General features: G+C 38.9%; 3 protein-coding genes across 3 annotated transcripts in view; all 3 read left to right on the top strand.

Moving 5' to 3' along the window:
- The first annotated feature begins 375 nt into the window (after window positions 1-375).
- On the top strand, window positions 376-19570 carry LOC108880797 (stress-induced-phosphoprotein 1). Its single transcript, XM_051070396.1, has 19 exons — window positions 376-606; window positions 10797-10879; window positions 11195-11275; window positions 11990-12049; window positions 12193-12366; window positions 12738-12866; window positions 13009-13054; window positions 13204-13294; window positions 13395-13536; window positions 13683-13787; window positions 13892-13979; window positions 14235-14268; window positions 14610-14684; window positions 15303-15405; window positions 15489-15628; window positions 15975-16944; window positions 17776-18114; window positions 18234-18366; window positions 19432-19570. Exons 1-16 carry the CDS (start codon window positions 561-563, stop codon window positions 16108-16110), a joined length of 1533 nt encoding a protein of 510 aa, XP_050926353.1. The 5' UTR covers window positions 376-560; the 3' UTR covers window positions 16111-16944; window positions 17776-18114; window positions 18234-18366; window positions 19432-19570.
- LOC108880811 (B-cell receptor CD22) lies at window positions 17915-23271 on the top strand. Its single transcript, XM_051070253.1, has 8 exons — window positions 17915-17955; window positions 18234-18253; window positions 19432-19788; window positions 19871-20098; window positions 20330-20590; window positions 21318-21578; window positions 22031-22091; window positions 23098-23271. The coding sequence occupies exons 1-8, from the start codon at window positions 17915-17917 to the stop codon at window positions 23135-23137; spliced, it is 1269 nt and encodes a 422-aa protein (XP_050926210.1). The 3' UTR covers window positions 23138-23271.
- Window positions 23272-24653: 1382 nt separating this feature from the next.
- LOC108880790 (basement membrane-specific heparan sulfate proteoglycan core protein) overlaps window positions 24654-27059 on the top strand; it is a 42679-nt gene continuing 40273 nt past the window's right edge. The window contains exons 1-3 of the mRNA XM_051070254.1: window positions 24654-24820; window positions 26097-26447; window positions 26597-26815. Coding sequence (XP_050926211.1) covers window positions 24766-24820; window positions 26097-26447; window positions 26597-26815 — 625 coding nt within the window. The 5' untranslated portion in view covers window positions 24654-24765. The remainder of the gene's footprint in view (window positions 24821-26096; window positions 26448-26596; window positions 26816-27059) is intronic.

The raw sequence follows: 27059 nt of genomic DNA on the forward strand, positions 1-27059 counted from the left end.
GATTTAAATAAAATAAAACAAAATAAAATACAGAAAAACAAAGACTAAAATATAGTTTAAGGGCAGTAACAGTGCAGTAATAAGTTTAAATTTAATAAAGAAAACGCGTTAGAAATGAATCAATTAGAGGCACAATAGAAAATGATCGTTTTTAATTTGGAAAACATTGATTTGATAGAGAACTGTGTGTTTAACTGCATTTAATTTGTATATCCTAAACCGTATGATATTAAAATATACTTAGAGTTATGACTAGACAAACTTTTTGTGTTTTTATTTTGATAGTTGCAGCCGGAAGTTTTCAAATTCTGCCTGTCATTGTTTTATTGTGGAAAGCGAGTATCGGAAGTTCAGTTCGTCGTGAGAAAGGTTAACTCGACAGTGGTGACTGGACAGGCGGAGGAGGAGGAGGAGAATCACCGGGTGATATTTCACATGAACCGGGAGCTTCACCGGCGAGGTGTCGGCGCTAAATGAAAGCGGAAAACGTGTCCTCTTCACTGTTAATTTTTATTTTTTTACCGAGAGTGTTTGTAGGTAATGCCGGGCGGTAAAACCTGATGAAGTTCACCAGAGATATCTGCCGGCTGCTGGGCTTAGGAGGCGGTGAGTGAAGCCGCCGGTCTGCCCTTAACAACTTTTGGTTTTTCAGTCAAATAAGTTGGTGACACAAGTTGTGAAGCGGGAGTTTTTATGATTTTATCTCATAGCCACAGCTTTCCAGCTTGAGTTAGCAAAGATAACCAACGCTGACACATTACATTTAATGTGATAGTCTTTAAATAATGTTTGAAATGGCTAAAGTATTTTTAAAAATGGCCAACGCAGGCTAACACCAGCTAAATGCAGCAAATAGCTAACTTATCTGCTCATAAGAATGAATGTTTAGTTTTCAAATCTATCTTGGCAAAAATTAGCTCCATTTTTATTTTTGCGTTTATTGTTTGTTGGTTTTTGTTTTTCTGAATTACTTGTATTTCATTTAAAGGATAGAGAAGTTTTCTCTGAATGGCAAAAACCTGTATTTTTGTTTCAGCAAGTGGCTGTATGCTTTCACAGTTTTAACTGTGACATAGTGTATTTCACAATTGGCTTCGAACACAGTAAAGCTGTTATTTGGTGAGAATATAATGCAAAGACCAAGGAAGCACGGTGAAACACGTGAAGTTAATTTTCCAGACAGTGAATTTATTTCTCCTCAAATTCACCTTAACCTGAACCCAGCTTCATGTTGCAGTCATAGGGATTCAGCAGACCAATATAGCACTTAATAAGATCTTATTAAGAGTATTAGCTCTAACAGATTCATTTTAAATACAGCTCCTTTGTCAATATCATTATCAATATCATAAGTTATTCAAACTTGTTAAATGCAGCATGTTATACAGATTTTATCGCCAGTATGTGAGTGTCTGCATGGAGGATAACTGAGGCTTAAGTTACAATTATAACTGGGAGATTCAGATTTTTCTAAAACATACGATGTAGATGTATCTGATACAAAAGTGCTAGTAAAGCAGGAGCGTGTTCGTGTATTGATTGACGTCGGTCCTTCTCTGATTGGTGGTTAACTTATGGTGGAAGAAGTTTCAGGAGACCCAGATGAAGTTATCACTGTGTGTGGTGTATTTAAATCCATATTTACTACATGTTCAAATAAATAGCAAGGTACTTTTTAAGGAAGCTTAAGTTCCTGTCAACTTTTACAGAGGAGCAATATAAAGCATCCCAACTGGACTGATGATTCTGTTGGGTAACAAATCCTAAACAATGAATTACACTCACTTAAGTCATGTTGTATTTGTGATACTATCCCAAGGGAAGACAGTCTGTCCCGGAGCTGAACGGCCCCTGTGTTATCACTGTTCACTCCCTCGACCGGAGGCTCGGTCCATCATATCTTCATGACCTTGGTCGCTGTGGTAACTGGCCAGCTGTATCCTATTAGTGTCTTCACAGCTATTCTAGAGCCTGTCTTTTAGTAAGTGACCTGTAGAAAGCTCAGGAAAAAGGCAGTAAGAAGACCTTGAGTCAATCAAGAAAAACAAGCCGATTGATATAAATATGAAGATGAAGATGTGCAACATGAAGATGTGTTTTCAACCTGAAAATATTAGAAAAGAATAATATATAATATAATATATATATATGTATAGATATACTGCTATATTGTTATAGTATTTTTACCCTGCAAACAAACAAACAACCCTCTTTGAGTCGGCTAGTGACATGAGCACTAGGAACAAGAGAATCCTGACCATCTCCACCATTCGCCCCATCTGATTTGAATGTGAGTGGCATTAGCCTCACACTCACTTTTGCCATGTTTACCTTCAACCCAGGTTTAACCAGACCCCAACCAGCCATCTCCAATAATAATCCAATCTTAACCTAAATGACCCCAAATATGGATGGCAGTACTGCAGAAAGCACTGTAAGTTTATCCTTCCAGTATCTCAAGGCAGGTAGAAAATTAGCCTTTCTTACAACACAGTTGAACTTGATCTCTAATTTTGGATGCTATACCATTCATATTTTAGCCCTTTATTTTGTGTTTTGATTTTTACAGCAAGTTAATTTGAACAGAGGTCGTTTTGTGTTGTTTTTTAATATGTGTAGGCTCAGCCCGCAGCAGGTCCTAAACCCAACCAAAAAATATTTGACTGGCAAATGAGTGGAGCAGTAACCCTACAAGAATGTACAGAAACTGGTTTGACCACAATTGCAGCTTTAACTCTCATCATTGGCCGATCCTGATTAAAAATAACTCTGGCATTCATGTAACAATGGTTGAATTAAAGCTTAAAGATCGTTATCTCAGTCAAACCAAAAAGTTAATGTTCCATAAACCTGATCTGATTCTCGAATTACAGCTAGCAGTGCTGCAGAAACACTATGAGGCTGAATATTACAGTGAGTATTAGGAGAAGATGTTTCAAAGAGAAGCAGTCCTGGACTGAAACCAGTGAAAGAATACTCCAAATGATAACTAGTGAGGAATAATATTCTTTCTAAATGGCTTTAGGAATTCCCCAGATGTTTTACTCCACCTTTCTTAAAAAAAAAAAAAAAGACCACCTCCACCAAAATCATAAAAAATGTAATATGCTTGAAATGCAACATTAATTATTAGGGGGAAAGAGCAGAGTTGCTATCTCACACAGCAAAGACTAACATTTTCCTGAGGGGATCACCACACTTGTAAAAGTTACATCACTCAGCCTCGTCCCATGAAGCTAGAATAAAAAATATCAGCCTTTGAATGTGGAAACTAATGATACAGTGCAGACTGCAGAGAAAGAAAGTTACATGAACATAACCATTCCCACATGAGGAACACATAAAAGCAGAGTGTCCAGTTTTTGGTATGTTAATCAGAATCCTTCTGTGGTGAAGAGGCATAATCTTAACATAAGTCATGTCCACAGTAATGCTTGTTTTAGACTTTGTGCTCATTTAGACATTGTGAGAGCCTGACTTCATCCAGCTCAGCTGATGAGTTCTGGCCAAACACAGAGCCTAAAATACTTTTGAAAATTGAAATAAAACTTCTCTGGACACTGCACACAATGCCACTGGACTTATTTGTCGACAGAGACTTGTAAACCACGCAAAAACAAATATCTTTGTTGAGTAGTTGTGTAATAAGCAAAAATGATTCTTCATGGACAAGAGAAAAAGATTTTTTTAGTCAGCAGAAATCAGCAGCAGTATTAGACTCATCTGAAGTGACTAATTAATGACATTTAATTAATTAAAAGCACATTTTGAGCTCTGCTGCCTGCAGCATGACCTTAGCAGATGGAGACGTTTAAGTTTCTGGTTGAACAAATGTGTGCGTCCTGAACACAATCCTTTCTTCCTGTCATTTATTTCTTTTATTTCTTCCAGACACTAATTAGGTTTATTTCAAATCAGTGTGAGTTTTCCAGCTGTGTTCATCATAACTCTTTGACTGAATAGTCTTGACTCATGGCTTACTCACTTGGTTTTCACAGTGCTTCATCATTTCTTCACACACAAGCTGACATGACAAAAACAATCATGACTTAAGGTTTACTTGGTAGCTCTCTGGAGAGTTGATGAAGACTGTGAGATATGGTTGAAAGCTCTGGAAAAAGCTAGCAAGAAGACCTTCCACCGCGGAACACTTTAGTTGTTTGTCTTGTTTCAGCAGAGAACAAATATCTGCTGATGAGTCAGAGGGAGAGTATTTCAGTTTGGACCTATTACTTTTATGTGTGTTTTATGTCCATTTGTTTCTGTGTCTTGGGTGTGTCCGTGTGTGTGTGTGTGTGTGTGTGACTTGTTCAGTGCACAGGCCAAAGGAGGGGCAGATGACACTGCTTCTCCACAGACACTTATTAGCCTTCAGCTTCCTTTTCCTTGAAATGATTAAGCTAATGAGAGCTAGAGAGGGAGGGAGAGAGAGGGAGAGCTTTTTGAATGTTAATGCTGTAGTTTTACCTTTTGGTTTATCAGAGCTGTGTGCATATGCATGTCGGGCAAAGCAGAAATCATTCCTGATTTGTATTGTTTTTATATATTTCTCATTCTTTTTCAGTTTTACTGTAGCTAGAAGGAGAAGTAGATGAGTTAAACCGCTCTCGTTACACGCGTGTGCAGTTTAACTTTGAGTGATGATGCAGAAAGTTTGTAGTTAATAACTTTTGTGGTGTTTCTGTTTCGAGGAATTGTAAATCAGCATTGTCTGAGAAAATTACTGTAATATTATTCTCTGGAAAATCAGTTGAGAAATTGTTAGTAAATGAAATAACCAGACCATAATGCAGTCAGCACTGTCCATGTCGTATAGTATATTTTGTTTCCCATCCCCAGTTTTTGTTTTTATTTAGTTTCAGAGTGGAAGCTAGTTTTCCTGATCTGTTAACACACATTACTTAACACACCATGAATTCTTGATCAATGGCCAGAGCCTTTATTTACCATCATGATGAGAGAACTGAGCCTGAATTTGACAAAGGATGGGATTTCCTGCAGTGTTTTTATAGTGGGTGTGGGCAATGCTGCCTGAAACAAAGACTTCCTCCATTAGCATGATGGAACATTCACAAAATATCATATTATCTTACAAAGGAAATTGCTGTTTTACACGGTAAAAACTATTTTACTGGATCTAGTTCAGCTTATCATCTCAGCTAAATAGCTTCCAGGTGGAAACCTTGCAGGATATTACTGTAAACAAACATTCTTGAAAATAATTTCCCTTCATTTTATAAATATTTTTGATCTGATTTTAGTAAGAAGCCTCCTTGTGCACTGAAATACTCTCATTTACTGTTTAAAACCCTTCCAGCAAAATTCCTTTGCTTTCCTGGAGGACTTGTATTAAGAAACAACTACAGGAAGTGCTGAATTTCAATGACAGGAGCAAACAGTAAACAGTGAGTGAGAACCATGCTTTTGTTAGAGAGATAGATTCAGAAGTGTCGAGTGTTGTGTGACTATATGTTCTTGTGTGTGGCCTCACTGGGGCCAGCCTTTATTTATTTATACTGACTGCCACCACTTTAATAACAGCGTTTATTTGAGAACATAATTATCCTTGAAACACTGTGTATTTTACAATCAACATAGTGTTAGAGTTGTAGGTTTGTCATTAGATATGAACATAATACAGTGGCAAGAAAGACTGTGTACCCTTTGGAATGATGCGCTTGTCTCCATTAAATGGTCTTAAAATGTGATCTGATCTTTACTTACATCATAAATAAAGACAAACACAATGTGCTTAAACTAGTAAACACAGAAACCGTTATGTCTTCATTGAACACACCCATTAAACATCCGCAGTGCAGGTGGAAAAGAAATAAATGAACCCTTGGATTTAATAACTGGTCAAACCTGCTTTGGCTGCAACAAAATCAAACGAGAGCTTCCAGTAGGTGCTGATCAGACCTGTACAATGTTCGATTCTGGACCTGCATCTCTATTGGAAATAAAGAATCAGCAGATTCTTCTTATGAATGGCAAACTCAGAATGTCAAAGTAACTCTAACCCACACCTCTAATCTGGTTTCATTTCATCAGGGTTTGTTAGTTATTGCAACTTAGATGAAGATCTGATCATAGTTTCTGATAAATTTATACAGAAATGGAGATAATTCCAAAGGATTCACTTACTTTATCTTGCCACTCTACATTAATGATTTGAATTTTATTCCTGAACATTCAACACTGGAATCTGTATTTTCCTCAAACTTATTCTCATCTTTTGTTCTAGATGTGGTGTAAACTAAAAGACAAAAAGTGGAAACACTGATTTTGAGAGAGAGAGGTGTGTTTGTTAACATAGGTGTGTGTTTGAATGAGGGGAGGAAACTGGAGGAGGAAACATCACAGGTGGTTTTCATATTGAACAGTGACACATGGTTTGATACACTCAGCTCATTCTTGACTGTTTCCCCCCCTCAACATTTTTGTAGTTGAAATAAAACAGCAGACAAGCTCTTTAATGTCAGATACGATCCATTACCCGTATTAAATCCTGCAGTAATGTGGTACTTAATAAAACTACAAGCCTGTATGGACATTTTGCCCATGATGCATGAGCTCACATAAAAATAATGTTCTTCTGCATGTGGAAACCTGGCAAATATTTTTTTGTTGTCTTTCATAGTTGATGTGAAAGTTTCCATGGTGTTTAATCTGCTTAGTAAATATTATGAACCAGGGCTGAATGAAAACCAGTAAGTCCTCACTGAATCATGTCATAATGTGTATTCATCAGAGAGGTACCTTTCATTAGTTTAAAGAAAAGTCACCATGTGACTGCAGTGACATAAGCATTTCATCAAAATCTGGCAACAGATTAAAACCAAAAAGTTTCTGATTTATTTATTTCTTTCCCCTGGTGAATTCTGTTGACGACCGCTGAGGGGCGGTCTGTATTAAAATCAAAACAATATGTGATGGTAATTGTGATCAGAAATACTTGTGGCATGTTTTTTAGGCTGCGGTACACACATTGTTTTGAAGTGCTCCGTGTATAAATGTGTGACTGCTGGAAAGCAACATAAGTTAGACTTTTTAAACATTTATTCCTCCAGGAAATAAACATGACTGAATGCAAAGTGAGTCGTTCACGTGGCATCAGTGTGTACAGATTTGGAATTTGTATCGGTGGTGCAAACTGAGGCAAAGACTCAAAATGTTTTAACTTTAGCAGATAATTAGCAGTGATCCTAAAGCTGTACGACGAGCCTTCATGAGGGTACAGAGAGTTAAACTAAAAGACACAGAAACAGAAACAACTTGTGGAAACAAAATTAACAATCCACTCAACTGAAATTGTGCATTGAGTGCAGCGGATCATTCTGTCTCAGTGCTGTGCTATGTGAATCACTGTTTCCCATACTATTAGCTTGAGGTGGCAGCCCGCTCCCCGAGCAGAACCCACACCCTCCTAAAGAAAAAATAATAATTTAAATCTAAAAAACTAAATACTTTACTGATGTTATTTACCGAATTTGTGCGTATGATTGAGATTAATGAGGCACACACTTTTCCATACAGTTGGTCTATATTCTTTGCCACATAGAGCTAATACCTGCTGTGCTGTTTTTATTTTTTCATCTTATATGTCTGTACAAACCTGTAACTCGGCACTGGCTAAATGTGGTTATTCAAAATATACATTCTTCCCTCTCTGTTTCTTCCTGCCTTGGGTCTTGCTGGTGGTCAGGTGGTGTTGTGGCTCTTAATGCCAAACAGATTCAGTGTGTGCTCATTCCAAACATTTCTGAACGGTTGGTCTATTCCAGGACAGAGTTTTCTCCCCTCGTCTTTCATCTGTCAACATCTTGTGTTTGAGGGTGAAAGAATGTTGGTCTGAGACCGTACAGTAAACTCGCAGCTACTTTTTTATCTTATTCAGAACATCCAGAACACGCAGCCTGTTTCTCTGGATCAGCAGATTTGTTTCATAAAAGAAATGCTGATGCTTGTTGATATCACCTTTTTTTTTTAGTGTCAGGAAACAAAGATAATTTACTATGATTTAGCAGCGTGTGTGTATTCTGTTTTTTCTGTTACTGTAATATTTGTATTGTGCTTTTACTTGCAAAATGTATATAACAGCCTAAATCATCTGGTAGTGATATATAGTGATGTTTCTGGTTAAACAAAAAGGATCTGACTCTTTAATCCATCTCTGTATGATGTTGTCAGACACTGATAATAACATGGATGCTACTGCTTCATTAGACTACAATGTCAGCACTGCTCTTTTTGCACAATGTTGTTGAAACTGCATGAAACAGATGCAGAGAACAGACACACACATTGATCACACTTCCAGCCTGGTTCTTGTGTATTGTCATTTTCTGGTTAATGACAAGTGGGTGGAGAACAGGGAGGAGAAGAATGGTGAAATTATCTTCACATATTTTGACCGTTCGGGGATTTTTGTGGTTGATAACTGACTGTTTTAAAATCTGATGATGATACTGTAATATTTATCTTTTACATAAGCACAGAAACATTTTGATGAGATGGTTGCTAAAGCCGTCTGACGTCTGAAAGAAGTTATGTCTTATGAGTGGGGCATTTTACAGTAGAGAAATAGACAAACTATATGATAGTGATGTTTTCTCTTAATTTGCTAAAATGCATTTTTGAGGATTATTGACTGATACATCAGCCCAGCCAGTGTGGAATTTTTGAGCCTGTCTGGTCAGTTGTAGAAGCATTATATCGTTAATGGATATGTGGATGAATTTATTTAGATTGTACAGTCTAATGTGCCATGCTCTTAGCTAATACTGTACACTCTTAATTGAGTGCTTTTGCTTTTTAAATAAGGCTTGTCACTGTCTTCTGTAACCTCTGACATCCTCCCATATGCTTTACTTATGTTTACTGATGGACTTAACACATCATTAACAACAGGCTGACTGGAGTTTTACAGATGGAAGAACATAGGTAAAAACATTTGCAAGTCAATTAGCTGTCACAACACTCTGAACTCTGCTGAATTTTCTCTGCTTGCAGAGAACCTCTCACCATCTGCTGCTCTGCTCTCTAGCTGTCACTTAGAAGTACCGGCTGTTTTAGCTCTTGTTGCTCCTGGTGTGAGTGCACAGTAACTGATCTGCTTCTGCAACCAAGTGATGATAACTTAGCTGGGGTTTTTACCAAAGGCTGGTTGGTAAATGTGTGTCAACTTGCATGTTGAAAATCAGTGGGATAACATAGGTATCTGAGAACTATTTCTGTCCAGAGGCCCCTGGATATTTCTGGCATGGCAGCCTGTTAGTGTGGCATGAAGGGAGGATGGATTCCCATTTTGCACTCCAACACTTGCACTGAGCCACTTTAACATGCACAAAAAGCTCTAATACATCCTGTCTGATCAGATTGCTTGGCTGAAACTGCTTTGATATTTGTTCACTCTTTGAAGTTGCATTTATAGCTTGCAGCTTAAATATTTTTGCGGCATTTAATCAGTGATGATGCAGTGAAAAGGGCTCAGGTTTTGGATTAAAATCCTTCAATGTATTCATTTATTGATTATTTTCAAAGTTTGGTGAAACATAAGAAAAAATGTAAGGCGTGCAAGATGCAGCATTTTCTAATTGTAGCTATAATTCTATTCTTATTTAACAGAAAAGGATAAAATGTGCTCAAAGGCAGTTATTGCTGCCAAAAAACGACAGCATCAATTAGGTGAAAAAACAGTTTCCTTACCAACCAAATTCACTGTGTTTGCGTCCACTGTGTTGCTTGGGCTACCCACCCACAATTAGGAAGGATTGGACTTAAAGCCATAAATATAAAATACAATGATATGTCAACTCAGTCTGCATCTTGCTGCCAAGTGATGGTGGGCAAGCTGCTAAACATAGTTGGGATAAAATTGGCTTTGTCATAAGTTTTAATCCACGTACCATCTATTGTCCCAGACTGAGGGAGAAACAAAGGCCTTTTTTTTAATCATTTATATGATTTTCTTTTTAAACAAATAAAGATGCTTTATAGTGCTTTAAATTTTATCGAGCAGCGTTGACGTAAACTCACTTGTTAATGATGCTTTTTCATCGCTCTTTAAGAAACACCATCAGCTGTTCATGCTGCTGAGATACAACATTAAACATCACTTGCACATTTCAGTCTCTTTGCTTTTGTCAAGTGCAGATTATTCTGAATTTACTATTGCACTGCATTATAGTCATTTTACTGCCATTATTATGGACCCTTTTTCTGAAAAGACCACATACCCTGGGTATTATTATTTGTCTAATGCCCATTATTTGACTAAGTGGGCTTTTATTTAAATACTTGTGGTGACTAATCTCTGGTTGAATGCTTTGCTCTTTTCTCTCTTAGCTAAATTGCTGCCCATAAAATGTAATGATTTCATCCTTTAGAAACAGAAGCAGAAACTTCAAACCGAATAAAGCGTCACACACTCACATTCTTTCTCTCTTTGCACCATCCGCTCACAAGGTGCCACAAGATCACCTGTCTAGTTTTGCAAGGAAAATGTGAAAGTGTAAGTCAGGCATCACAAGACAACACAAATGCTTACACTTACACACACTCACGCTCTCTCTCGTTCTCTCTGTCTCACACACACACACACACACACACACACACACACTCTAGAGAAAGAAACAGAGTGAAATGCCTGTTTTTTTTTGTTTTTTTTTTTGTTTTTTTAAGAAAATGCATTTAACCCCACTGAGGATCTCTCCATGTCGTAACATATGTCTTATCCCTTACAGCAGAACTCAAATTCAATAAATATGTATTTGTGTGTGTGTGTGTTTGTCTAGATGGTCCAGGTGAGGAGGAGATGGAGATTCAGGATTGTGCTCCTGACTCAGCGGACAAAAGAAAAGGCCAAGGTTCACCACAGGTAGACTGAAAGATTACTGTTTAAACTGGATCAGTGTGTACTGCACTGTGTGTGTGTAAAAGTAAATAAATGAACGGATTATTAGAAAAACACATACACGAAGAGGTAGCTGATGTCTGGTAAAGCTGAGGACAGGCACCTTGAGATGCAGTATCACTACAGGCCACTAGATGCTGACTCAAAATCTCTGGTTTCGTCATGATCTGACGTACAGTCAGGAATAAACTCCAGCAGTAACACTGAAGTTAAATCATGCGGGTCGGGTTAAGGAGAGATTGAATATTTTGTGTATGTATGTTACTTTGTCCTGAGCAGACCATGTTGAACAACGAGGAGTGTCTGGATGATGAGGAGCGAGCGAGGAGGAGAGCCGAGAGGAGGAGAGCTAAAAGGAAAGTGAGTAGAAAGAATCTGACATGACATCGAGGCTCATAACCTGCAAACATAATCAAATATTTCACACGTACAGCACCAGAATAATGAAAATAAAATCTTTATGAAAGGACAGCAGATAAATTAACAATTAAATTAAAATAAATGTAAATATAAGTATACAGCGTTGTCTAAGGACAGGGACATCTAACGCATTAATGCCATAAATACTATTGTATTCACTGGATAGTTGCATTCATTTCTGGGTTTGTAGGAGCCAAATCAAAGACACAAAATGACAGGAAATCTAATACTGAATCACACTATGTTTATTCTTTGAATAACAGAGAGTGCAGAGTGCAAATCTGACGTAGGAAATGGTCTGAAGAACAAAATATCTCTGTTTGGTCACAGAATATTGTCAGATTTGATTCTAAAATGCTGAAATATAAGCGTGCGTTAATGCTGTCCGTGTTGCAGCTCATGTCTTTTGTTGTTCATGGTTCATCTGCTGTTCAAATGTTGCCTCACCTGTCGTCACAGCCTTTTCACAGCTGCTGTTTGTATTTACCTCCTCGCCCTGGTCTCCATACATTTTACCACGCCCTCTTCATAATTGTTCCTACATCCATCTCCTCACTTTTTATGACACACCTGACTGCACATCTGCCCCTACACCTGTGTCCATACATGTGTCTGTACCATCCCACAGCCACCATTTCCATGCTCTCCTTTCAGAGGCAGAAAGAACGGAAGAAACTGGAGAGAGAGGAGAGGATGGAGGATGCTTCAGAGCAGGTGAGAACACAAGGCTCTAAATAACATCTGTCTTAACTGTTATTTCTTTCACATATGAAGCCCTGCAGACTTTATTTGTTGCCACATGTCCATACTTTAGGAGAACCCCAGTAAGAAAATATCAATATTTTAATTTGTAACAGGAAGAAGAAGCAGCTGTTGTGTTGTCAGAGAGTGACAGTGCAGAGGAGTTTAAACAGGAGGAGCAATGGACTGCGGTTCCTTCCAGAAACAAATGCAACCTTGAATCAGTCCCTGCCCTCGTGACTACAGAGAACAAGAGCAACTGGCAGTTGCAGTACAGGACCTCAGAGGAGGTGGGTGGAAGCCAGGCCGGCATACTAATTATTTAAAATGAATAATAAAACAGAGAACCTGGTCTCAAAGCTGATGTCTGTGTCTGTGTAAGTTGAAATTTATGGATTTGAAATATCAGTGGACTAACTGTGCTGCGTATTGATAACTCTATGGCGCTGACCGTGGTGCTGAAGTAGCAGATGGATTCGTAAAATAAAAATTAAACTGGATGTTTAACTGGTCAACTCATACTTCAAACCTCCTCAGAGTTTTGGACACAACTGATACAAACCCTGCAAACAACCCATACTGATTTACTACACATTAAATCATTTACAAACTTCTCATATTTTGAGTCTGTTGTATTGAGTGTCTTGTGTTGGTGTTTCAGGAGCCAGAGTGGGATGTCAGCAGTGCGTTTGTGGCCAACGCTGCCAGCCACATCAAACTCAAAGGCCTGAAGAACAGAGCAATACAGATCTCCAGAGAGAACAAGGAGAATGAGGCCAGGAGCAGCCAGGTACAAACACACAGCACGACAAGTATAAAGCTGCTCTGTTCATTTGTCTAGTTTGTAGTCACTGATCCAACTCTCTTATTGGAGATAACAAAGCACTGAGAGAGTGAAATAAGCTTTACACTGGAACTCGCTGTGATTGCAGGGGGAGAGCAGAGAAGAAATGAAGAGGAGGGGGGAGGCTCTGACAGGTGGATCTATAATTTTACAACACCAGTGCACACATTATATTGTTACATGCTTGTTTTATCATATAATTCTAAGCAGTAAAATTTGCTCAGCTTTTAATGTTAGGTTAAACTTTAGATGAAGTTTAAACTTGTGTGTGTACAATATCCAGAGCAGGGAATTCAGATGTTCGGGCAAGGCCAGTACAGCCAGGCCGTGTGCATGTTTACAGAGGCCATCTACTGTGACCCCAAGGACCACAGGTGAGGTGAAATGTAAACTCATTTTCCTCTGTCTCCTTCATGTTCACTTTGGTGTAAATAAACATATCTCCATCTGTCTCAACTTGATTTTCTCTCTCAGGTTCTATGGAAATCGGTCTTTCTGTTATTTGTGTCTGGAGCAGTACTCCTCTGCATTAACAGATGCTCAGAGGTCCATTGAGTTGGCTCCCGATTGGCCGAAGGGTTATTTCCGTAAAGGGTGTGCTCTGATGGGGTTAAAGGTCAGCACCTGCTGTAAAACACACTCATACATGTTGACAAAAAAGTGTGATTTAATAATTGGACATCGTGTACAGCGTAACCTCCCCCTGAGCTTTATCAAGTAGTGTAACATCATGTCTTTTGATGTGTGTGTGCAACATTACAGCGCTACAGTGAAGCAGAAAAGGCCATGGAGCAGGTGTTGAAGCTGGATCAGCACATTAAGGAAGCATCCAGTAAACTTCTTACCTGCCGGATCCTGCAGCTCATGGTGAGGAGCTTCACAAGAGACTAGTTGACTTTTTGAAAAAAGACAGACTGAGTGAGAATGAGTTGACTTCTCGCCTTCTTCTAACCTTTTTTCTCTTACTGTAGGAGATGGGTTTTGAGGAAGAGCAGAGTAAAATGCTGCTGGAGAAGTTCCACACTGTCCAGGCCGCCCTTACCTCCTCTGAGGCCAAAGGTAAGAGGGGATGCAGTACCACATCTGTCCACACTGAGGCAGCACTGCTCTTTTACAGTGAAAGAGACGCAGCACTGACAATGCACACAGCAAGACAACGTAAATACAAAGATTTCCCTAAAGCTTCAGACAGTACCCTGATGTTAGATAAGATATGTCATTTACAGCAGACCACACTGATGAATTAAATTTAAATCTCATCTCACTCATGTCTGTGTTTATTGTTATTTACTTTCTGTCTCCTCTTATTTCCAGCACTGAAACACACATCTCTGCAGGACCAGAGTGGGTAGGTTGTATGGCCAAGAACAGTACACATTATGAAACCAATGTCTTCAAATATTTTAGGAATACAGAATATGTTTTAGGGCATGAATGTGAATTATGAAACAAACCCATTTTCTATTTTTATAAGATTGTCTTACAGTGTAAAATATGGAGTGTAGTAATGATAATGTAAAAATAGCTTTTGATTTATTTCATCAGTCCGCACATTTTCCACTCCTTACTTTGTTTTTCCTGTTCACCTCCTTCCCTTGTTTCCCTCTCTCTCCTTTCTCACTCATTGTTTTCCCTCCACTTTTCCTTATGTACCTCTTTCTTTCCTCCTCCTCCCCCTCTGTCTTCCAGGAGCTGTCGCTCTCTGTGGGTTGGGAACATTACACTGGAAGTTACAGAGAGAGACATCTTGGATCTCTTCAAAATGTAAAAGCATTGTGTACGCGTATGTTTGAGGTCTGGAGGTGTAAAGAGCATTTTGTAACAGGGTTTATGAATTCAGTTTTCCGGTGTAGTGGATAAATAACGAAGGCAGTCATCTGAAACTGCAAAGACGTTTCAAGATGTCAAGCTGTGTCATATACTCGTGTGCTTAAGTAATAGCAATAAATCAGAGCAGCTACTAACAAAGCAACATTTGAAGACATCTGCATCTTTACAAAGCATCACAGGTAGGTAAACCTCACTGATTAAATCTAGAAATAAGCTGGTTTTCTAGTGTAAAAAGAAATGGTGGTAGTAATCAGTACTGCCATGACTGCCACATTGTTAAATTAAGTGTAAAAATGTATAAAATAAAGTGTTAGTAGAAGCAGTAGTCGGTTTTGTCAGGTAAGAGGTGATAGTAGCTTTGGTTTTATAGTTAAGGTAGTGCTTGTAGTCATAGTAGTATCATGCAGGGGAACTCTAGTGCGACTAGTTATAGTTATATCACTACTAGCAGTAATAGAGGGGTGGGTGTACTGCTGTATTTAAAATAATGACAATGATGTTTTCCGCACGGCTTTGCTGAAGGTTAGAGGCTCTGTGTTTCCATGGTTACAGGTTTGGTGAGATAGAGAGCATCAGAGTTCTTCATGAGCGCTTCTGTGCCTTCGTCAACTTTAAGAGTGCCAGTATGGCTGCCAGAGCCCTGGAGAAGCTGCAGGTGAGTGACAGAACTCGACTACGTTCAGCATCATCTTGAATGTGCTGTGAAGTTTATCAGCTGTACTGTGTCCTCTTGCCCAGGGGGTGGAGCTGGGGAGCAGCAAGCTGGTGATGAGGTACCCAGACCGTTGGATCCAGCGGACCCTGCCCTCCGTACAAAGGACCGACACCGGCCTCAGCTTCAGCGCTGCAGGAACACAGCAGAGCTCAGCTTCCACAGGGTACTGAGTAACTCACTCGCAATATGAGTGTGTGTGAGGTGTTGTATTTCTTTCTTTGAAAGACAATGTCTCCACTCTGCAGGTGTGAACTCAGATTTCTCCCTTACAAAGTGACCTAGTGTATCTTTGAGTTCTTTGAAGGTTCTGGGATTTGTATTACGTTCTGGTTAAAGTCCGGGTAAGGATTAATGTTAGCTGAGGTGATTTTGGTTTTGGGACTGCATTATAATCCCTGAAGATCACCACAACTTCCATCTACACTAATCGCCAAATCTTGCAAGTAAGGTGCACAACTCCACGAGTGTCTAAGTATGGTGCATAATCTTCTCTGGTTTTGACCATGCAGGTCCAGGCGGAGGGTACCCACAACTGGAGATGAGTGTTTCTACTGGCGGACCACAGGCTGTATCTATGGCGACAAGTGCCGCTTCAGACACATACCAGACCAGCAAGGTCGAAACAGGAAACCATGGCAGTCCTAACTATGTCCCCTACCTTTCCAGACTCTGCACCAGGACACGTTAAAGAAGGATTTACAAAGAAAAAGGAGAAGGAAAATGATAAAAGATGAGAGGATGATCTGTGTGTGTCTGGCTGAAGTCCAGAACCCAGCCTTGGAAAAACGCTATAAATCCATGTGAAACTTCCAATGTGAGGAGATCTTCAGAATCACCGAGGAGGCTCTTAGCTCCTTTGGATCCTAGAAAAACCCTGAAGATCTCCTGGTTCCTGCTCTGTGGGAAGTTACCTGCCATCAAAAGGATTTACAGGGACGAATACATTTGTTTGAACCATACTGGAACCACTACCCAGGACCAGCTCTGTTACACACTCAGTACTTTAAAATGAAGTTATTTTCATTTATTTTTTAAACATTTGCACAAAATAATAAATCAGTAAACACTGTTCTATGCCACGAGTCATTTTCATTCTCTGACCACTATCATCTATTGCACATGAGCTGTCCAGTTTGAGCCTGATGCCATGATGCTTTCATATAAGTTGTACCACACTAAACTGAATCTAAACATGCCACAAAATCATTCTCAAGTTTTGCTTTCTTGTAATGTGAAGAGGAAGGAAGTCATACCAGGTCTGAGCAAACTGTTGTATAGAGCTCTGCCAACCACAACCAACACAGACCACATCCTTTTCATCTTGAAGTTGAGCTGTTTATCGTTGCTAACTGAACATATCTTTCCTCCTGTGCAGATCTACCTGCTGATGTGTTCTAACAAAGAGGGAGCTGAGAGGAGCAGCTATGGGTTTAACAGCAGCAGTGTGTGGATTTGTCATCCTCTTCCTCTCTGTGTCAGGTACCGTGCATCTACATTTGCATTTTAGGTTAGTTAGCACACTTGCAGACCTTGACTTGATGACTGTAGGTTTTGCAGGCTGCAGTACTGTAGATTTGAGGACCATTTCACTTGACAAAGAATATGCTGAGAGGTGTTTCTATTATTCTGTCCACCCCATTTATATCAATGAGGGTAGGCTAAATAATAGGAACATCTGTTGAATCAACACCTCTCAAAACAGTTTAAATAGAAACCGAACATTATAACCTTCATGAAGAACTGTTGCATTAGACATTAAATTTAATTAAAGTTGGCAAGATTATTGTAATACAGTGGTAACTGGGTGTGTATTAGTGGTGACAATTTGCCAGTCTGCTTTCACCTGACAACAGACAGGAAATAAACCAAGCAAAGCAGACTTTATAATGTACCACACCCCTCTGAGAATTACTTCGTTCACCCTGTCCAATAAAACGTAACTTAAGTTTCACTGTCGTCCTGACGGTTGACTGCACCTACAACATCCTGCTTTACTGCACTTCCTCCTCCTCCTCCATCCGTCTTCTTTTTACGAGATTTGTTGTAAGATGCTTAGAACAGTTGCTTCAACACGACACAACCCTCTCCTGCTCCCACCTCCAGCCTATTCAGGAATTGTCCCAAAAACCTTTAAACAAATGTATCATCAAAATATCAAATATTCCTGTGTGTGATTAATGAACTTGATAAAATGATATATTCTACTTGAATGTTTCAGTGATTGTAGTTTATCAGCACTTGTCACTGGAGTTTTGGAGTTTGTTGTGTGGTGTTTTTATAAATCTAATTGTAATTTCTTTTGTGTTACAGCGGAACAAAACAAGACTGGTACAGAGCTGACTTACATTTCTGCTCAGATCTGTGCTGTGAGAGGATCAACACGTATAGACAGCCATCCGCAGCGAAAAAACAGTCTATCAAAGTTGAAAAAATATTATGGTTTACTGAAATGCAGGATGAAGAACCTGTGGATCTGAGAACAGACTCAGAGTACACAGGTCGTGTGAAGTATTATTGCGACAAGATGACCTGCACTTTGAGAATCGCAGACCTGAGAGAGAGCGACTCAGTTCAAGTTCAGGTTCAAATTCAAAACCAAACGCAACAGGATATTCTCCAATTTACCTGGAGTCACCTTATCTGTCATAAGTAATATTTTTGCTATTTCCAAATGTTCACCATCTAGAAAATGATATGAGTTTGTGTGTTTGCTTGTGTGTGTTGTCAGTTTAACCTTTTATTTAACACTGATGTTCCCTCTTCCACAGATCCAGCTCTCCAGATGCAGGTGAGGGGGGGAAAAGGGGGAAAAAACTTCTTCTTATGCAGACTACTTTTATCCTGAAGACAGTGTTTCCTGTGCTGTAATAGGACGTGAGGATTTCCCTTCTCCTTCAGTGTGTGAGTTTACTCCACAGTCTTCTGTTAACATAACATCTTAAGCTGTATTGTACTTATACTGTGTGTATGTTTACATTTTACAAAGTAAAGCCCATGCTGCCATCTGTATGAACACACTACAAACTACACATCCATAACACGGTAAGCAGAGTGAGTTGTGTAGATAACCACTGCGTTATCTATTCACACTTATCCAAAATAACAGTCTGCTGTGAAAGCATTCTCACATCTCCTTTTTGAAACGCATCTATCAGTGCACGCTCTGAATACAGCCTCAACACAAGTTGGCAAGGGGAGAGAAATTAGACACTGTGCTAACATTACTGTCCACTTGATTTGAGCCTTGCATCCGTCATTGACAGACAGTTATTGACCTTGTTGTTGGTCTAAATGACCTAAATCTCATATGATCCTCCTCCTCTGTCCCTTACTCTTCTGACTCCACTTCTCTCGACAAAGTTTGAATCAGTTGTCCTCTGAAACAGCAGAGTTAACCTCTGGACCCTTCGCTGTGCTGCTGACTGAAGGTTGCTGCAAAATGTGGGATTTAGAACTGAAAATGGGTAAAAAGAAGAAGAAGAGTTTTTTTAATTTCTGCAGAATTGGCACAGACTAAAGCAAACGGCTGCAAACTACACATCCGTAACAGTAAACTTCACACTCTCCCACCAAAAGTACTAGTATCATTACAGTAAACATTTCTTCGGAAAACTTTAGATGCCCAAAATACACTGCTGTGTTATCTATTCACACTTATCCAAAATAACATTTTGCAGTGAAAGCATTCTCACATCTGCTTTTTGAAATCTAATAGCTCATGCTCTAAACACAACACTGACTACAGCCTCAACACAAAGGGAGAAGAATTGAATTGGTCACTATCCCACGATTACCGTCCACTTAATAAACTAAGACCTGCCTTATCAACCACAGGATAAAAGACAAGACGATGTAAGACAAGCTATATTCAGCTGATACTAACCCAAAACAATAGAACCTGCCCTACTGAGGTATATTGTAAGATGTAGTTGTAACAGTTGATTAAAAAGTTGTCTTATATTTCAGGTGTTCATGGTCAACCCTGCAACACAGTGACGTACACTAACAGAAGCATCTGTGCCTTCAAAGGCTCATCAGTGGACATTTCTTGTACTTATAACAGTCATAAGGACAAAGTTGAAGCAAAATTCTGGTTCAGACCTCAACATGGTCATCAGTGGCAGAATCCCTCAGAGCCAGGGGACCTGGGTCAGGACTCTCAGTACTCCAGTCGTGTTCAGGTCCTTGAAACAGAAACAAGATTCTCCACTCTGAGAATCACCAACCTGAGAGAGAGTGATTCATCTGAGAATCGCTTCAAGTTCAAAACACCAAGCTTTGAATGGGGAAGTAGTTTATCTGGTACAACTCTGACTGTCACAGGTACTTATCAACACAAAGTGACTTATATACACCAACTATTATTAAACACCCAATAAATATTGTTTCTTTTTCTCATACCCAGCTTTGCAGATAGTAGTGACCAGAATAGTAACAGTCCATGAGTCTTATACTGAGGCAGAGCTGAACTGTCACAGCAGCTGCAGTCCCACTGGTCACTTTTCCTACGTCTGGTTCAAGAATGGGCAGAAACTTCTGGAAGAAACTTCTACTTACACACATGACTTTTATCCTGGAGACAGCATCACCTGTGCATTCAAAGGTTATGAGGGTCACCGCTCTCCTTCAGTGTGTGAGTTTACACCACCATGTCATTAATACAGTATGAACTTATGTTAAGTTTATCAGAACATTATATTTTCCCATAAAGAAGAAAGTAGGTGTCAAAAATAATCAATTATCAATCACCAGTTTAGTCCCCCACCAACATGAGTCTCAACACATTGGTCTGTAGTATTAGAATATGCTATTTGCTATGATATAGTAATCTTAAGTTAATTCATGTTCATATCTTCCTCCCCAGATGCTCTGGAAGTTCCCTCTGTGTCAGTGAGTCCCTCTGGTCAGATAGTGGAGGGCAGCTCAGTGACTCTGACCTGTAGCAGTGATGCTAACCCAGCAGCTAACTACACCTGGTACAAGGAGAACCCAACACTACATGAAGGACCAGAGGGAAATTATCATTTCACCTCCGTCAGCTCAGAGGACAGAGGGATATATCACTGCAAGACTGAAAATCAGTTTGGACAGATCAACTCTTCAACTATATCCCTATACATCCAGTGTAAGTACAAAAAAATGAACAGATCAATAAGTACATTCCTGTTATCTCGAGTCGGGCAGGCTTAGGCCACTGGAGCAGGAAGGACCTTTCAACCTACTTTTAAATGGATCAGATTTGTTATATGACCTGACTTTTAAACTTGGTTTAGTCTTAGTTCTTGTCAACCTACAGTAAATCAGCCCTGCTGACTTTTTATGGCGTGTTCACATTTAAAGAAGTGACAAGTGAAAGTCTTATTTTCCCTGTATCATCACTTTTGTTTGATAGAGCATAAGAACAGAGTGGCAGACAGGAAATGTGTGGAGAGAGTCTCTGGTAGGACTGAAGTAGGGTTAGACCACAACGCCACCAGAACGCCACTGGTTGACTTTTTATTGTGTCATAAATAATGCCTACAGTCAGTCTTTTTCCTGTGTGACTGAATATTTGAACCTTTATCTCTAACATCAGAGACTTAATAATGCCAAAATCAGCAGCTGGCTGACCTAGCTTAGCTCAGACATAAAGTTCAACATAAAGCTCAGAAATTAATTAGTTGGGGGCATTTTCCCAGAAACTAGCAGCACATGGGGCAACACAGGGGTATCAGGATTTTCAACTTTATGATTCAGCTTCTGTCCAGATTTAACAGATAATACATATCCTGTATTATATACTTATTTTGAGTGAAATCAAACCCTTATGGCAAACAATTATGAAGTAAATCTCTTTTCACATTGTCCTCCAGATCCTCCAAAGCTTCCCTCTGTGTCAGTGAGTCCCTCTGGTCAGATAGTGGAGGGCAGCTCAGTGACTCTGACCTGTAGCAGTGATGCTAACCCAGCAGCTAACTACACCTGGTACAAGGAGAATGAAGACTCACCAAAAGCTTCAGGACAGATCTTCACCATCACTGACTTCAGAGCTGAACACAGTGGGAATTATTACTGTGAAGCCCAGAATGAAAGAGGACGTTATAAGTCCACCTTGTATCTGACTGTTGTAGCAGGTAAGTTATGCATCCTGACCTTTACACACACACACACACACCTGTATCTGATGGGTCCCTCATGTCACCTCACACCTATTTACAGCTGAATTTCCCCTCCACACTTAGAGGTCCCTCTTATATCATTGATATGATCTTAAAGAATAACTGAGGTCTTCTTTTAGTAGTTTTGGCCATTGGTATTATTTGGTATACTAACCAAAGTAATTGTGAATGATTTGCTATTTTCTATTTGTGTAAGTCAAGTGTCTTCACATGCTAATGAGGCAAACATGCTACGATCTGAAACAAGATAAATCGTGTGGAAAAAACATGATTAACAAATAACCTCCCAGAACAGATTTAATCAAACAGTTCTGATGAAGTCCTTGCACATCTTAAAGTGAGAGACTGATTTGAGAGTATGATCATATATCAGTTATTTATGTTTCCTTTTGATCTCTGCTTGTCAGGCACATCAGTACCGTGTTTTGTGGTATTAGTCATCCTCCTCTGTATCTTCCTATGGAGAAGGTGAGCAGTTCTGTTTCATTGTGATTATATTCACTACATACATTCATATTTTTCCATGTCTGACTTAAAACACTGACGATACAACAGATACGTTTTGTAGTTTGTTATAATTGTTCCTCTTTTAGGGTTGGAGCTAGATCGAACTTCACCAATTGCAAAACCTTCCCCTGACTATTATTATAAATAACACCAACTGAAAGATTCAGTTTAGATCTGTGACAAATCGTAATTTGGCGAGAGGCCTTAAATATTATAGTTTTTAGTCATAGCTACTAAATTAATGATTTATCATTAGTCTGATGAATTCACAGCTGCTAATGTTACCTGCATGTTTTCAACACTGGTCAATGCAAATGAAAAATAACAAAGAGAAGATAAAAGGTTCGATAAGAGAACCTTCAGTTACAGTTGCAGTGTTTCAGTATAAAAGCTTCTGTTTTTGTTTTTGTTTTGTTTTCCTCCACCACAGCCCTGCAAGCTTGCATTTCCACTCAGGTTTTTAATGCACAAATTGGAAAAGGGCAGAAAAACAAGCTGAAAATTTGTAAAAAAAAAAAAACAAAAAAAAAAAACTTTGCAAATAACTTAAGGTGGAAGTGAAGAAATCATGACATACTACATGAAGTGTGCAGCTTAAATGTTACTCTAACCTCCACTCAAGCGAAGAGGCAAACTTGCAGCCGGTGAATAATCTGATCTGTGCAGAACCTTCCTCAAATTAATATGTGAAACAATCAGAAATGCCATATTTCCATCATGTTGTTTTTCACAGTTTGCTGGGCCTTCTTCCTCTGTAGTGGTTTGATGGCACCTGACTCCTAATATTTGCATAACAGTAATGGTTGAAAATATATATTCATTTGCATTTTCATTTAAAGATTTGTTTTAGATTTGTGCTAAATGGAGATGGAAACTTGGCTAATGTCTGGAGAAACACAAAGAAAGAATTTAATTTAGAGGAGAATCACTTGAAGTCTAATTTTAGCTTTACCTACTGTTTTTGCAGCAGAGGCTGTGCACTTTGTTCTCCATCTGTTGCAGTGTAATCACTTTAAGAAGAGATGTCCTCATGGCCAGTATGGACAGGAGAACTGATTACAGTGACCAAGTCGTCTTCCACTGTGCATATTGCTTTTTTAAAGTCCAGTCATTGCGGTAATTTGATTCACCCATTCTCCCAACCAAAATATACAGACAGGAACTACTCAACATATCACAGGTGAGACACAGGTGTTGTTGTTTGTTTTGTTTTTTTCACAGAGTAAAAACAAAAATTAGAAAAGTAGGCAGTGTGTGCCACCAATCAGCAGCAGTCAAGACAATAACATTTGTCCTCTCCTTTAATGATTAATGAAGAATAAAGATTCTTACTGAATTTTTCCCTTTTCTCCCAGCCATCCAGCCTACGAGCTCCACCCTCACACACACACGCAGGGAAATACAGGATTACTTACGTTGTTGTCCGAAACAGTGACTCAGAAACAAGTATTTGAGAAGATTCGTGTAAAAATCTGGATTAGTCCTCAGTTCTTCTACAGCAGAGGTGGAAGAGAACAAATACACATTTATGGGAAATGTACCAGGTTGAAATGAACTGGAATTATCCTTTAACATCTGCACGCATTTTCATTTGAAATTACAGCTGCACATTTATCACTTTGGCCTCCTGAATAATAGTTTTATATTGCTGGATTGATCTCTTACTGTTTTGCGTAACAATGATTTGTCAACACTAGATAATGTGTTTCTGTCTTTATTTCATTGTTGATTCTACTAACTGATACACTGATACAACATGTCTGTCTTGTTTCTTCTGAATAAGTACACAAACTAATGGTGGAAGCAGGTTCGTAGCTGATATTATAAAGTGTGTATTGCTTACCTCACATGTTCTTTTGAATTAGAGCCACATTTCCTGTAGAGGCTCAGTGAGGAAACTATGACGTGCTAGAACTTCACATCTGCTCTTAATACTGATCAAAACTTTTCTTCTGCATGTAGCTTACTGTACACTCATTTTAAACTACTGAGAGCCTCCAGATAATCTACACACATTACTCAGCTGTCAGGCAACAGTAACTGCGAACAATATACAGCTTGGCTCTGGTGGTTAAACAAATGGAAGCAAATCTTATACATCAGACGTTGGCTTTCACTTTTAGTTTGAATTATGTACATTATATGTCATCTCTGTTTAGGACTAGTTATCATATGGACTTTGGCTGCAAATCAACTGGACCTGACTCCTAATACAAGGTAAAAATAAATAAATAAATTGATTCTGCATATTGTGTTTTTTTCCCACTAACATTGTCCAATCGTCTCAAGAAAGAAAGTGTTCTTTCTCTCAGGCAGCAAAATTAATCTCTCACTGTTATTTCCACAAACTGTATTTTAAAAAGTTCATGCATCAGTTGCGAAACAACAATAAGAATCATTTCTTCATTTCTAACTTGGGGATTTACAGTTATTTGTTCATGCATATTGATAATGGTAAGGGGAAGGAAGCCCATAGGCCACACCTTGGTCTCTGTTTAATCCTACTAATACTAATAAGCCAACCACTTCTTCTTTTCTGTTGATGAAGAAATCCTTATTGTGTCTGACTAGCATCCAGTGTCTCATTATGTGATCTTCCCACTGCTGTGATTTCACAGAGACGTGAGGCGCAGCTATGAGTTTGACAGACGCAGCGAGTGGATTTGTCCTCTTCCTTCTCTTTGTGTCAGGTACTGTACATCTACATTTATAATTACAAGGAGGGCATTTATTTTTTCAGTGTAATGCAAACCCTCGACATTCACTTCTGTTTTTTTAAATTCATGTTTGAGGAAGGTCAGCAGAAAGCTGTTCTGTTATACACTTTATAAACTGAAGTATTGTGCATTATTAATGACAGTAAAGTTATGTGTCAAGTATTGCACTAAAATATACATTTTGGTACTTTCTTTTCACACTACTTTATACTTCTACCCCCTTGCATTTCAGAGAGAAATATTACTCCACTCCATGGTACTTTTTGGAATCTGGGTAATTGTGATGGACATTTTTCAGTTGATTAATGAAGAGAATAATCAATAAAAATTAAAACTAGCTCCACATCAACCAACTACGTCAGTGAAATGCTGCTAAAACATAAATACATCAGTAATAATAACTCGTGAACATCATATATGAATGCATAATCTTCATAGGGGCCATTTTACATTCATTATTGATCACTTTTACTATACATACTTACGTACGTACCCGAGTCCCCCTCATGTCTACAGAGCATTTTAGCATCTTTCAGCTGCTTTGGATTTTTGGCTTGCAGCTTCACTGTCACTGCCCTCATATGGCTGTTTTCAGTTGCAGCAGGAAGCTTGTTTTCAAGGGAAAAGCTCTCACTGTACTCTACCTGCTCAGCACCAAGCAGTTAGCCTCTAATATTTCAGGTGCTTCCCCAGGAGTTAAGACTTTGGGTGAATGTGTAAATAGGCAGCTGGAGGTAAAATGAAGTTGATTTTAGCAGGTCTGTGTTTTATTATCTAGATATCACAGTGGCTGCCCACACCTCAGTTTTCTGCATTTGTCTCTGTAGTTTCCATTCACGCTCTGCAGCAGCGTGGCCACAGACAGGAAAGCAACCAACCAAAGCAGACAGTTTTTTCCATGTACCATAAACCTCTGATGTTTAGACTGCAACTTTAAAAAAAATCTAAATCATGTAAACTAAACAGTTTGTAGATTTCTCCATACTTTGTTTACTACATTAAAACTTTTCTTTTGCAGTATATACCCCTTTTTTAAACAGATAACAGAAAGTCTCTGACAAAGGTTTAAGAATTTAAGAGAAAAACACAGAAGAAATCTTAAGCTCAGCTCTATTTAAGATAAGTTCTAGTTTTCCTCCAGTAAAACAGTCTGAGGCTTTTTTCTTTTTAATTAGCCCACATGAAAATCTGTCATCTCATCATTCATCATTATGAATCTAATTGTTTTTTAATGTGCTCTGTGTTACAGTGGTACAGGGTCGGAATGATTGGAGTGTGAGGTACACCCCTACTACGATCTGTGCTTTAAAAGGATCAACTGTGGAAATAGAGTGCACCTACACAAGTGGAAACCATTATATTGCAGTTGAGGAAACATTTTGGTATAGGTCCACGAAACTTAAGGGTCATGGACATGTGGATCTGACAACAGACTCAGACTATACAGGTCGTGTGAAGTACAGTTGTTCTATGAAGACTTGCACTCTGACAATCATGAACCTGAAGGCGAGTGACGCAGCTGTGTACTATTTTGGTGTAATAAGAAACCTAAACACTAGAAGTTATTCTAGCAAAGCTGGAGTCACTCTGTCTGTCACAGGTAAAATTTTAATTTCTATGTTAATTTTTTCCAAATGTTCAACATCCACAACGAAATGATATAAATATGTCAAAGTGTGTGTATTTTCATGTGTGCATATTGACAGTTTTGTCTCAAATAGTATTTCTATTCCTTCTTCACATATCCAGATCTACAGGTGCAGGTGCAGGTCAGTCATTATTATTCCAGTTATTCCACAGTCAAGTGTCATAGCAGCTGTCTACCTACTCGTTCTTCCTACATCTGGTACAGACATGGACAGAAGCTTTCAGAAACAGGATTATATTATTCACCTTCCTACCTTTCTACTACTGACAGCTATTCCTGTGCTGTAAGCGGATACGAGGCTTTCCCCTCTCCTTCAGTGTGTGAGTTTAATTCATGGTCTTTCACTAACATAGCCCTATAATTAGATATATTTTAACCTCGCTACCAGCATGGCTCTGGGAATGGCAGATGAATTGCTATGAGATTTTGTACAGAAGTTCACAGTGCCCAAAGGATGAATCATACTTAATTTGGTCACGTCTGACATTTTCTTTAGACCAAGCATGAGGCTGAGAATTTGTCTTTTGAATGAAACTCAACAGCTATTGGATAGATTTCCATGAA

This window comes from Lates calcarifer, linkage group LG5 (assembly GCF_001640805.2).
Source record: "Lates calcarifer isolate ASB-BC8 linkage group LG5, TLL_Latcal_v3, whole genome shotgun sequence".
Lineage (NCBI taxonomy): Eukaryota > Metazoa > Chordata > Actinopteri > Centropomidae > Lates > Lates calcarifer.